Source organism: Leptonotus elevatus, chromosome 7 (genome assembly GCF_054856555.1).
Source record: "Leptonotus elevatus isolate MCC_2025b chromosome 7, RoL_Lele_1.0, whole genome shotgun sequence".
Taxonomy (NCBI): Eukaryota; Metazoa; Chordata; class Actinopteri; order Syngnathiformes; family Syngnathidae; genus Leptonotus; species Leptonotus elevatus.
Genome location: NC_141245.1, coordinates 326,861 through 339,737, shown reverse-complemented (window position 1 = coordinate 339,737; position 12,877 = coordinate 326,861). Strand labels below are relative to the sequence as shown.

Below are 12,877 nucleotides of genomic sequence, written 5' to 3'. Positions count from 1 at the left end.
TCTTCTTCTTATTGTCCTCTTCTGATGAGGATGTATTAGAGGAGGAGTCAGATACAGGATCAGAGGAATCTTCCTCTGAGCTGTCACACGAGGAAGATAAAGACAAGCGAATTGCTTGGGTGACACCTGTGTCCTCTTTTAAGCACTGTTAAAATAAATAGATACAAACATTAGCCTAACATGGCACAAAGACACATGTATGAGACCCATATTTTTCTTTTGTAACTCTACCCTCATCTGACACATCTCCAACTCGTGGGATTTTCTTTTGTCTGACAGATGTGCAGTAGGGGCCATGGACACACCTAGTAATAGATAGAAACTGTTCACAAAATGCATCTAGAACTTAATACCAACTCAGTTTATCTTCAGACACTGGTGATTTTGGCATGACTAAACAGTGGTTCTAAATTGAAACCATATCAAGTCCAGATAATAAAAAAAATAAGAAGTAATTTATCTTTTAGTAATTTGAGTTGATTTTCTATGGTGTGGTGTAGCTATGCAATAAGTAAACCTTCCTAATCAGTTCATTTATCATGTCAAATACATTGTCTTTTAACACTTACTTAGTGTTACAACACTTTCTTGTAGTATCAAACGGTAGCAATGGAATTCTAATGGCCTTCCACCCAGCATGTATCCAGAGTGGGGGGTTGTGAAAACCCCTCTCTTTTCGGGTACTTTTTTAAGTATTAATATTGTGTCTGTGAATTAGCTGGGTTTTGGTGGTTATATGCAGGTTAAGTCAATCTGGGCCAACAGCTAAACTTACTGACAAGCTAGCCCTCATCGTACTCATCCATAATGTGTTTTAGCAAACGAAGCAACATACTCACCACAAGAGCCACTGGCGGCCACCGCCAGCACCGATGTGTTTATTTCCACGCCGTGTCCGCCCGAGTGTCTGAGGTTGCTTTTCCTCCATAATCCCGTCAGCTATGGTCTGCACTTGCACTCATCTGCTCGATGGAGAGGCTCCGTTTTGAACGTTGGCGCCATTCACTAACACAATGATGACGTCGTACGAGCGGATATTCTTTTGTCGCATGTTGATAACGTGTACAACACGGGGTTTACAGATCAGATCATAACAACGCAGGATGTCTTCATAAAATCACCACAGTTTAATGCTTCTTCCCCCTGGGAAACAATGAGCAAATTCACCCGACTGAAGAAGTTTATTAATGAAAAAAAAAAACACTAAAATAAATGCCCTAAAATTGATAAAGTGGCTTCAGAAGAACTCAAAGAGGACCACTGATCTGTATATATTACTGGATAGCCGATAAGCCAAGACTTTTGAAGCCGCGAGGCCGCCATATTGCTCCTCCACCTCGGCATACGATCCTATACATTTACAGTATCGGAATTGGAGAACATTTGAGACAGTACTTAGTAGAAACAGCATGATTTATAATGTTTTCAATTTGTTAAACATAAACAAGTGGACTTCAGACGTTTTACAACGTTTACAGGAGGAAACTTGTATATTTTTCATTAAAGAATTATAACTAATTCAACAAAATATGCCTCTGCCAAATCTAATATTAAAAGAAAAAGGGGGGTTTTCAAAGCAGCACATGCTGTCCACTTGTTAAAAAAATTGTGACCAGCCGACCACAAACTCCCCCACCCCCGCCTACCTTCTAAATGATCTTCAAAAACTATTGACGATTCCTAAAGAGATGCTTAGTAAATGATGCAATACATGATCGAGAAATGCTGAATGTATCATTTATAAAGTATGAAAATGCAGTCATTGAGCACATTATAGATGAGCTTATTAACGATGGGTTACACATTTATGACTGTGTTTATTACATAGTAATGATTATTCATGTCAGAAACATGCTTTATAAATGATTAACTCACTATTAACTAATGCTTAACTGATGCTTAATAGTGTGTACTCATAAAGTGTTACCTATTCTTTTACTTTCCACCACTCAAAATGTTCAACGGCATCAGACCTATCCATACATATGTACTTATGTATTTATTTATTTTGTATGCACCCTGTGGACAATAAAAGCAATATTGTGCTATGAGTAAAACTAATTATGATGTATATATATATATATATATTAGAGGTGTCAGTCGATTAAAATCATAGTTAATCGCATGACTTCAATGATCAACTCAAGATTAATCACAAATTAATCACACATTTTATACCTCAATTTATATCTAAATTTATAATAAAGTGTACAATATTGTTTTCTAATTTGTCATACTCTTGTTAACATAAAAGTGGGAAGAAATGTTAACCTAATAGAAATATGATTGCATTTTTATATAATTGAATCAGTAATTTAACAACAATTTTATTTTTATTTTTTATTAACTCTTTGACTGCCATAAACGTTATAAAACGTTTAGCATAAACCTAGGGAAGGGCGCCGAGGACGTTAAAAGACGTCCCCTATGTTTTTTTTTTTTTATTATGAAAACGGGTGCAGGAAAGCCTTGGGCAGCTGTGCTGAAAATATCAGGCAGATCAGGTAAGTTTAATGACTCGTTTTGGCCTCTAGATGGCAGCGATGACTCTCCTTGCACTTTGGGTGTGCCGCCCACCGTGGGCGTCGGTATAAAAGGTGAGGCGGAGCTAGAGTGGAGTGGAGAGGTAGATGGAGAAAGCAAAAAACATGGAGGACAAGAAAGCAAAAATGACGACCGGTGGCAAGCAGCTCACGCTTGATCGGTATTTTCAAAAAGAAACCTGTGCTAAATTGAATGTTGGTGGCGATGATGATGATGATGGCGACAACGAGGTTGACGCCGAAGTTGCGGCTTTGACGCGACGTCTTCGGCCACGTCTTAAAGCGACGCCGGTTAGCGGTGCTAACGCTGGAAAACGTGGTGCACGTCCAAGTACTTCTACAAACGCGGACGTTGATTCGGACGACGAAGAGTACCCCGAGTCGGATGGCTATTCTTCAGAGGAGTGGGTACAGTCTGATCTTCGCGAAAGTGATTCGGACAGCATTTCCTCCGCAGAAGAGTGTGACGGTAAGCGCAAACTTGCTATGAGATACTTTTCCGGCACGCTGCTAGCACCTCGTGTAACGTGAATGTACAATTCATAGATCGTGGATCGTGCTCACAGCCACAACCTACAGTTTCCACGACAAAGAGAGGTATAAAAAACGTGTTTTCAATACACTGCAACAACAAAAGAAAACGGTCTTTCGATATGATTGTAATTGTATATATTTATTTCAGCTGCAGCTCGTCGGGCTCAAGGTGACGCGTCTCACCGTGAGCAGAATAAAGGTAAAAAAAAAATGATTCTCCAACTCAGCACGAGTAAAATATTTGATGGTAAATGTCTTCTATAATTTACAGAATGTGCATCAACCAGCGAATCCAAGAAAAAAGGTAAACATATATATTTATATATATATATTGCTTCACACTGATCTAAAATAAATATTATGATATTGAAATGTATATTTGCAGATCCCAAAAGTTCTGGCTGGCATGAAACAGGCTGGCAGCCAAACACATTCCTGTTTACTGAAACTCCAGGACCAAGGGGTGCCGCAGCAGAGCTAAACTCAACCCTGCCAGCTGACTTCCTGCAACTATTCCTCACAAACGAACTTCTCCAGCACATTGCAGACCAAACAAATTTATATGCACGGCAATCCATGCAGAAGCAGACTGAAAGTCTGCCACACTGCAGGAGTCGTGCTTGGAAGCCAGTGTCTGTAAGTGAATTGAAAACATTTTTTGCACTCCAATTTCTTACTGGGTATATAAAAAAGCCCAGTATAGAAATGTATTGGACTCAAGATGAAATTGAAACCACACCATTTTTTAGTCGCGCGATGCCTCGAAACCGCTTCCAGCTTATCTGGAGTTACCTACATTTTAACAATAATGAGAGACATAGTTCAGATGACAAATTATTTAAAATCCGCCCTGTGTTCAACCATATTGTAAATAAATTTAAAGAACTGTTCCAACCCGGTAGGAATGTATGTATTGATGAGGGAATGATGAATTTTCAGGGCCGTCTATCGTTTAAAGTTTACAACCCCCAAAAAACAATCAAATATGGAATTAAGTCATACATCCTGTGTGACTCCCAAACAGGATATTGTTTTAATATGCAACCTTATGTTGGTACTAGTTGTTCTCTGCCGGATACCGTGTTTAATTTGCTAGATCGTCTGCCAGGAAATGGGTACACGCTCTTTATGGACAATTTTTATAATTCAATTGGGTTGTGTGAACGTCTCCTGGCAGCACGTACAAATGTTTGTGGTACTCTGAGAAAAAATAGGGGTGAACCAAATGAGATCACTTCTCTTACAAACACTGGCCTCGGGGTGGGGGGGAAATTGGTGAGACACAACACAAATGTGTTGGTTGTGGCATGGCAGGACAAGCGTTTGTTGAGGATGGTGACTACTTTTCACAAAGATGAAATGCGGACAGTTGATGTGTGGCGGAAGGCACTAAAAAAAGAGTGCCTTTCCCGAAACCTGTATGTGTTTTGGACTACAATTCCACAATGAATGGCGTGGATAAGATGGACCAAAACATTTCTTATCACCCATTCACGAGGAAGACATTGAAATGGCACAAAAAATTTGTTGCCTATCTGTTTCAAATATGTTTGTTCAATGCCTTCATCCTGTACAAAGCTAAACATCCTGGCAAATGTCAGCATTTTTTGGAGTTCATCCAGCAGGTGGTGAGAGGGTGGCTCTTACCACAGGACCAGGAGGAGGACATTGCAACAAACATACAAACAGAAGGACATGAGGAAGCCAGACAGAACACCAGGTCACCATATACCGATCCTGAAAGTCGACTTGATGGCAACATGGCAAAACACATACTGCAGTATATACCTGCTACCCCCCGGAAAAAAAAGCCAGCAAGAAAGTGTAGGGTCTGCACTCGAAGGGGCATTCGCAGCGAAACAAATCTGTGGTGCAAATCCTGCTGCGTCCCCTTGCACCCAGGGCAATGTTACACTATATACCACACCAAAAAAAAACTTGTGTAGTTGAAACATCCACAGAATTGTAAATAGAAACACATGCACACACCACACATGTACAGTTGCACAGTTGCACACGTTTGTTGTATTACACTGTTGAATGTTGAATGTAAATAAACTGTTATTTTGCTATCAAAAAACACTTTTTCATTCTTGGTGGTAGTGTTTTATAGAAGTAAAGCACTATTTAGGTGTTTGTGGCATCATTCATGGACAAAAAGAAGTGTAAAATTCACTAGAATGCATGAAATAATATCGTTTCACTAAAAGCTTGATTTCTTCATATTTTGGTCCAAAACAGGCGAAATTGGGTCAAACTAACCATTTTCTATTGTTGATTACTAAAGAACGGAATAAGGTAGAAACAAACTTTTTTTTTCTGATGAAAGATGAAAGTCCAATCTTTCATTTGGTAGTACGTGTGTTTCCATAGTCCAAACAGAACATTTTCTGTGGACCTTGAAAGATCAGTCAAAATGCTTAAATCGGCTGGCACTGGCGGCATCCCTTTTCTGAAAACGTCTGGCAGTCAAAGAGTTAATAGTAGGTACTGTACTGTAAAATAAGAGTGTGACATTGATTTGTGTTGGTCATTTTTCTGTCACTACATGGCATAATTGCTTGACAATGGTGACAGCTCAGTGCATTTTCCTTTTCATATTAAGAGCTGACAAATTTTTTAACATGAAGTAACATGTGAAATTCTGCACATTTTAAAAATACGACTTGACCCACTCCCCACCAATATATGCATTGTTATTTAATGTATTACTGCAAAATTGTGTTAGTTACTCCTTTGCACATCCTTTAATGTTTTTATTTAATTAAGTTTAATACGGATGCACATTGTAAATTGACTCAACTTTACTGGAAACAAAACATAAAAGATATTTTCATATTAAGATCTATCTCATTTTTAACATGAAGTAACTTTCCAACTTCTGCACATTTTAAAAATTGTAAAATACAACTTGATGCCAGTCCCCACAAATATATGCATTATTATTTATTACTGCTAAATGGTGTCATAGTGACTCCTTTGAACAAAATGTAATGCTTTTATTTTGTTAAGTTCTTGGATGCGCATTGATTGTAAAGTCACACCACTTTACTGCAAGACAGAGCCGCTGGCGCTCTACTGCAAGCGAGGCAAGAGCACGACTATTACACTTACAAGCTATTGGAGTTGCTAAATAAAATACGCCTCACATCTGAAGATCAAGTGACTTGGAGTCACTCCAACTGACAAGACTGCGTCCATTCGGCTCTTGGCTCTCACAGGGTTTGAGAGTGCCACAGACACGTCTTGGAGAGCTGGAGAAACCCAGCTCGTTGCTAACAGCTAACCGAGTGTGTTTTTCCAAAGCAGAGAACCGGCGGGAGTGCTACACAGTTTAAATGGCTCCTCCACGTTAACATTCTGCCCCTTAAACATTGTGTGTTTTAGCTCCAGTGTAGTACAGTGTATTTCTATTGGGTAATTTTGACATGGACGTTTCTGCTGCATCATGACTAGAATTCCCCTAGTAGAGGCTTTCCAAATAAGTGGCGGTCATTAATCGAGCGTTTAAATTAGTGCCGTTAAAGGCACTTAAAGTTAACGAGATATTAACGCGATCATTTTGACACCCTTTATATATATATATATATATATATATATATATATATATATATATATATATATATACATACACGTATCAGTGACGTGCAATGAGCTCTAGGTTTCTGCGCTTTTGGACCTAAGTGGACGAATGGTGTAGTACAGGGTTCACCAATTCTGGTCCTCGAGGTCCGGAGTCCTGCAGGTTTTAGATGTGTCCGCCTACCAACACACCTGATACTAAAGATCAGGATTGTTATCAGGTATGCTGATCAGCTGATTATATGAATCAGGTGTGCTAGTGGGTGAAAACATCTAAAACCTGCAGGACTCCGGACCTCGAGGACCGGAATTGGTGAATCCTGGTGTCGTGGTTTAACGCGCTCACCCTGAAAGCAGAAGGTATCGGGTTCACGTCCCACTCAGGGTTCAACCCTCATAGTAGTTATTCAACTATTTTCTGCGCTCTCTGAGTTACCACGGTACCTCTGGCAACTGCGTCCTTTCCTTTTTATACTGGTTCAATAGATAATCTTAGAAATAACTTTTAATGCTGTTTTGTTAATGGCCCTTAATACTGTAGCGCCATTAAGAATTAAAACTCATCGAAAAAGGCTTACTCCGTGGTTTACAGATGTAACCAAAACACTTAAACAGTCATGGAGACAGCTTGAGCGCAAATGGCATGTGCTGAAAATGTAGGTCTTCCGTCAGGCGTGGTGTGATAGCTTGCTGAAATATCAAGAAGTTCTTGTTTTATCAAAAACTAATTATCTCTCTAGAATTATCGGTCTTAATAAAAATAACTTAAAATAATTACAGTATTTGATACAGTAGCAATGTTAACACAACAGCAGCCGATGTTGCAGAGCTCCCGCTTATGAGAGAACCAGCTTTTTAGAGATGAGATGTGCCAAAAACCAAGTCAAATTGAGCAATTTCTGAGGTTAATAGAGACAGTCAGGCTAATAATTGTCTAATGACTTTCTCTTATTTTAATAAAGTATCCCTTAAAAACCTTACACAACTGGTTACTGCTTGTTTGACCGACTTCCCAGCAAACTGGTTAAATAATTGTTTACCATCTTAGGACCTTCCATTTAAAATATGACATATTTATCACTCTCCTGTGGCACCGCTGTTATTCAACCTCTACTTTAGCCATAGGTGTCCAACTCCGGTCCTCGAGGGCCGCAGTCCTGCAGGTTTTGGAGGTTTCCCTCTTCCAACACAAGCTGATTCCAATAAGCAGGATCATTATCAGGCTTATGCAGAGCTTGCTGATGAGCTGATCATATATCAGCTGTATTGGAGAATAGAAACATCCAAAACCTGCAGGACCGCAGAGCCGCAGCTCTCCAGGACCGGAGTTTGACACCTATGACTTAAGCGACACAACCTCGACCCAGAAAGCCTCTGTACCCTTGCTAAAGTGACTAATGATATTCTCCTAGCAATGGACTCCAGTACCTTGTCAATATTAGTATTACCCAATCTTAGCACTGCCTTTGATACCGTCGATCATAACATACTACTAGAACGCCTTGAAACATGTATTGGTTCAGAGTTAGCACTCTCATGGTTCTTACCTCTCAGAGAGGATGCACCATAAAATCCATGGCAATGCGACCTCCAAGCTATGTAACATTAATGTGGAGTCCCGCAGTCGGTACTTGGCTCGCTCTTGTTTAGCATCTATATGCTTCCGCTTGGTGATATTACATGCAAAATATAACATAAAATGTCACTGTTATGCTGATGTTACTCAATTATATTTGCCTTTAAGCCCGTATCTCACTGAGTGGTGCAGGCTTGTAGCATGTAGCGAGTGTTGCTTTTTCTGCCAGATTCCTTCAGTGTTGCTTAACGTTCCAAAGCCTCTTGCCACACTCTCTCAAAGCATCTTTATCCTCTCAAACCCTATTTCTTGTCGCAGATAAATTTTGAACATTTGAACAGCCATTACTATTCGTCATCGTGGGAAGGGAGTACGCACGGCGGCTGGCAACATACGCTATCGACTGGTGTGACCGGAAAATGGACTGGGCATTTGTGAAACTCATAAAATTCCCGTTGGCCAGTCTGCTCCTGGTGTCTGTTTGTCTCTTTCATTATTCATCTCTACTAGCTATGCATCGGTATAGCGCTGTGTGCTGCAGGCTCCAAATGCAACCATTAGCTCCAAAATCAAACATGAAGAAGTTTCAACGTACTGTTCGTCATACACATTACTTGGGCCCATGCTACTAAAAGTGGCACACACGCGCACCTCATCTCAATTTAACAAAGTACAATCCAGTGTTTCGTCTTTCAAACGCTGCACATCGAATTGGCAATGTACCTTTCGTAACAGAACATTTATTTTTCATGAGGCCAATCACACATAATACAATGTTGGCTGCAAATAAGCAATATTAGCTACTCACTTGGGAAAACATGGTCAAATATTCATATCTGTGTCATATCCTGCCATTTTATTAACATCCAAACAACTGACCATAGTAGAACCAGAGGCGCAACAAAGGGAATTTGTATTGTTCCCTTTAGTAAAAGTGCTTTTGGTGGAACTGCTTTCTCTAGCCCAGCTGCTACCGAGTTGAATCTCACTCCTGTTATCATCAGAAATTTAAACACATACATTACATTTAAGCTAGAACTTTAAAAAATTGTTAATTGATAATCAGAAATGTCAACACTAACAAGACTTGCTCTTGCTGTTCTGCTTGCATTTTGCCTTTTGAATGTTCTCATGCTTCCTGTATTTGTTTATCCCTTGCTGGTTTTATTGTACATTTTAGTAAATGAATTGCTTTTGTTATGTAAAATGTTATTTTAACTTAATAGTTTTTTCGTGAATGTATTGTTGTGCATTTTATTTTTATTTTTATTTTATTAGAGTGACATTTACGATCTGTCTCGGGACTGCATATGAAAAATAGCCTTTTGGCTAATCCTAGAATATTTACTGAAATGCTTATTAATATGTATTGTCCCTCATAACAATCAATCAAATGTAAGAATGCTTGGATTTAGGTTCCCAACAACAAGAAAGGCCCACGGTAATCTGTTTTGATTAATCGCTGTTACCTATATCTCTCTCCTTTTATTCTCACGAGGAACAATGAAGGTGAATGAAACTGCAGATACGGCTTCAAATTCTTCCTAGTGGTACAACAACCCGCAACACAGCAAGCTTAAGCCATTTGGATGGGCAATAAATTGAAAATAAGACAGAAGTTCAACGCATTTGTAATCCAGAGCTCTACAACAGCAACGACAAGCGGTTGTCCCTTTTTCAAAATGGCGTCGCGTTTATGGGCGGTGACGTTATATTCACCCGGATGTTCGACTGCAAGAATAGGGTTGAAAATTGTGAGTCTCCCGCCTGAAACAGGAATGTTGGGAAGTATGCTGTCATTTGACATCCAATTAAAATATTGTATATGTATATTTATGGTTGTAAAATGTGGAAAAGTTAGTCTAAGTCATCATTATGCCAATGTGACATCAAATTTAACCATGTCTGTCAAACAAATGTAACCATGTCGTAAGGTTTACGGCAACCTTACTGATAATCTTTCAATTCATATGTTTCCAATGTTGTTTCCTTTTTTTCCTTTTTCACATTAGCCCTGATCTTGGAGGAAATTGCTATTGATTGCCACAATAAAGAGACAGAAGAGTGCCTACTGCAGGAGGCTCATGATCTGCACTTGTCCTCATTGCAGCTGGCAAAGAAAGCCTTTGGAGAGTTCAATGTCCAGACAGCCAAACACTATGGCAACCTCGGACGGCTCTATCAGTCCATGAGAAAGTTCAAGGTTAGATGTTTTTCTTTTTTTTTCTTTTTACACAGATACATGATGCTATTAACAATCCAAATAGAACAGTAAACATGAAGTGGATAGATGAATAATGAATACCAGGTTCTTTTGATGATAATAATAATAATAATAATACTAAAAATACTAATGCATCAGATATATCTAGTATAGCACTCATCTGGACACTCTCTTCACAATGGATACATTATTCATGCACACGCACATTTACACTGGTGGTGGTAAACTACGGATGTACGTAGCCACAGCTGCCCTGGGTTAGGGTTAGAGACTGACGCAAGTGTGGCTGCCAGTGTGTTCCTAGAGCTCCTCCGACCACCAGTGTACACCAGTGTCAGTGGCACTGGAGCATGACTTAAAGGTCTCATAGTATGAAATTGCACTTTAGGCTATGTTCACACTGCAGGCAAATGCTACCCAGATCCGATTTTTTGCCCAAATGCGACCTGTATCTGACTTCAATTCCGATTTTTTTCATATCTGATCGGGGTCACTTTCATATGTAGTCCCAGTTGGATATCCGAATTTTTGCAATGCGACCGCTGTCTGAACGGCTAGGTCACATGTATCCAACCTTAACGTTCCCAAAAAGCCAATATGCGCTCCGCGCGGGCGGGTGCATTAAGCTTGATTTATGCTTGACGCATCCGGAAGGTCCGCTCAACTCGAGAGATGTACGTGAATCGACAAAGTTGTTTCGAGTAACAGTTATGACTTTATATTTGACTTTCATTTAATCCCATTTAAAACATGAAGTCTAAAGATGACATTTGTGGTGGTGATATTGGTAATTTAGCCACGCAGACGGCTTATTTATTACGTGCGGCAATGACATGACGTCATCGTTACGGAGAAAAAAAGGAGAGGTCTCCGTGAGCTGAGGCGCCCGAACAGGCTCACCTTGCTATTTTGTGAAAATGAGGCGAGCCTGTTCGAGCGCCTCAGCTCACGGAGACCTCTCCTTTTTTTCTCCGTGGCCCTGACACGCTGCACCATACTTATTTACTTCTGCAAACAGCCTTGTGAGTGACGTTGTATCTTCTTCTGCCCATGCGGGTCACTTTGGGGACGCATTATGTCCACACAGCAGACAGACTGAGGTCGCAATTAATAGGTAATGTGAACGCTTACTCAAAAAAATCTGATTTCACTAAAAAATCGGAATTGAGCATTGAGACCTGCAGTGTGAACGTAGCCTTAGTTGGGTTTTCTATCAATAATATGCATCCCCAGCCTGTCTACAATCCAACCAGGTATGAAAAAAGTCCATCCGCGACTTCTTTAGCTTTCTCCTCCTTTCTAAAATGTGTGTTTTAAATGGGCAGATTTAAACTTCCGTGACTTGGTGACGTCAATAAGACACGGAAGTGCACTCGACCTCGCCCCCTCGGGTTAGTGGCACCGCCTCTGGTAAAAGTTTGTCACACCCACAGAAATTCGAGAAGCTGGCTGGTCCTTTTTTTTTCACCAACTGCTCGCAACTGCTCCGTGGAGTAGGGGAAACAACGATCAGGAAAACGTGGTTGCTTCTTTCATCCGAGTCTTTGAGAAGACAGTGGATTAATAAGGATGTGTACCAACAGCATTTCTCGAAGGACTGTTTTGTTAGTAAAAGCCTGTTCTGGATTTGCAACTCGTTTAAACATAATGGATCGGTCCAAACGGTGTGAAACTTCTGCAAATAAGAAAAATTTTAGTTTAACATTTTATTTTGATTTAGAGTTCCTTCCTGCTGCTGCTGCGATTGGCTGGCAACCAGTTCAGGGTGTACCCCGCCTACTGCCCGACTCCTCCAGCGTCCCCCACGACTCTTGTGAGGATAAGCGGTTAAGAAAATGGATGGATGGATGGAGTTCCTTCCTATTCTTTCAATTAGAGATGTGCCATACCATACGTTCTACCATATAACCGGTGTATTTTTAGTGGCTTAAGTGGGAGCTACATTTGTCGTGTGGAGGTTGTTTGGTTACAAGAGATCAGATATGACAAAGCAGACGGTGGTTGGATAATACTGAGGCGGTCGCGTATTGTTTTGCCAAGATACAATCAACGGTGGTTATTTTGCAGTAACTGGCAACTTTCCACGTAGTTGACTGACTTTGTGATGATAACCGGCCGCTAAGTGGTCTCGACGACACGGCGCATGCACGTTGCGACTGCGCAGTGGCCTAAATGTGCACATTTGTGTTATTCATACCCATTTCTAAATGTCTACAAGCATTCACGGCAAATCCGAGACATTCTCGGCAAAATAACACTTGCAGGAGAGTGGTCGGTTACGGCAAAATAACCATTGCCTAAACAATCGCAGACTAACACTACAACATAGTTTCTGTAGTAACGTTATACCACTTTTTCTTACGGTAAAACGTTATGCCACTTATCCACATATAAAAATAGTTCTGGCTCAAATTGGTA

At 40.2% G+C, this 12,877-nt stretch overlaps 1 protein-coding gene across 1 annotated transcript in view; it reads left to right on the top strand.

Annotated features, from left to right (window-relative positions):
• Nucleotides 1–12,877, top strand: part of appbp2 (amyloid beta precursor protein (cytoplasmic tail) binding protein 2) — a 105,555-nt gene that overhangs the window by 72,283 nt on the left and 20,395 nt on the right. Inside the window, 1 exon segment of the mRNA XM_086079889.1 lies at nucleotides 10,248–10,438. Coding sequence (XP_085936015.1) covers nucleotides 10,248–10,438 — 191 coding nt within the window.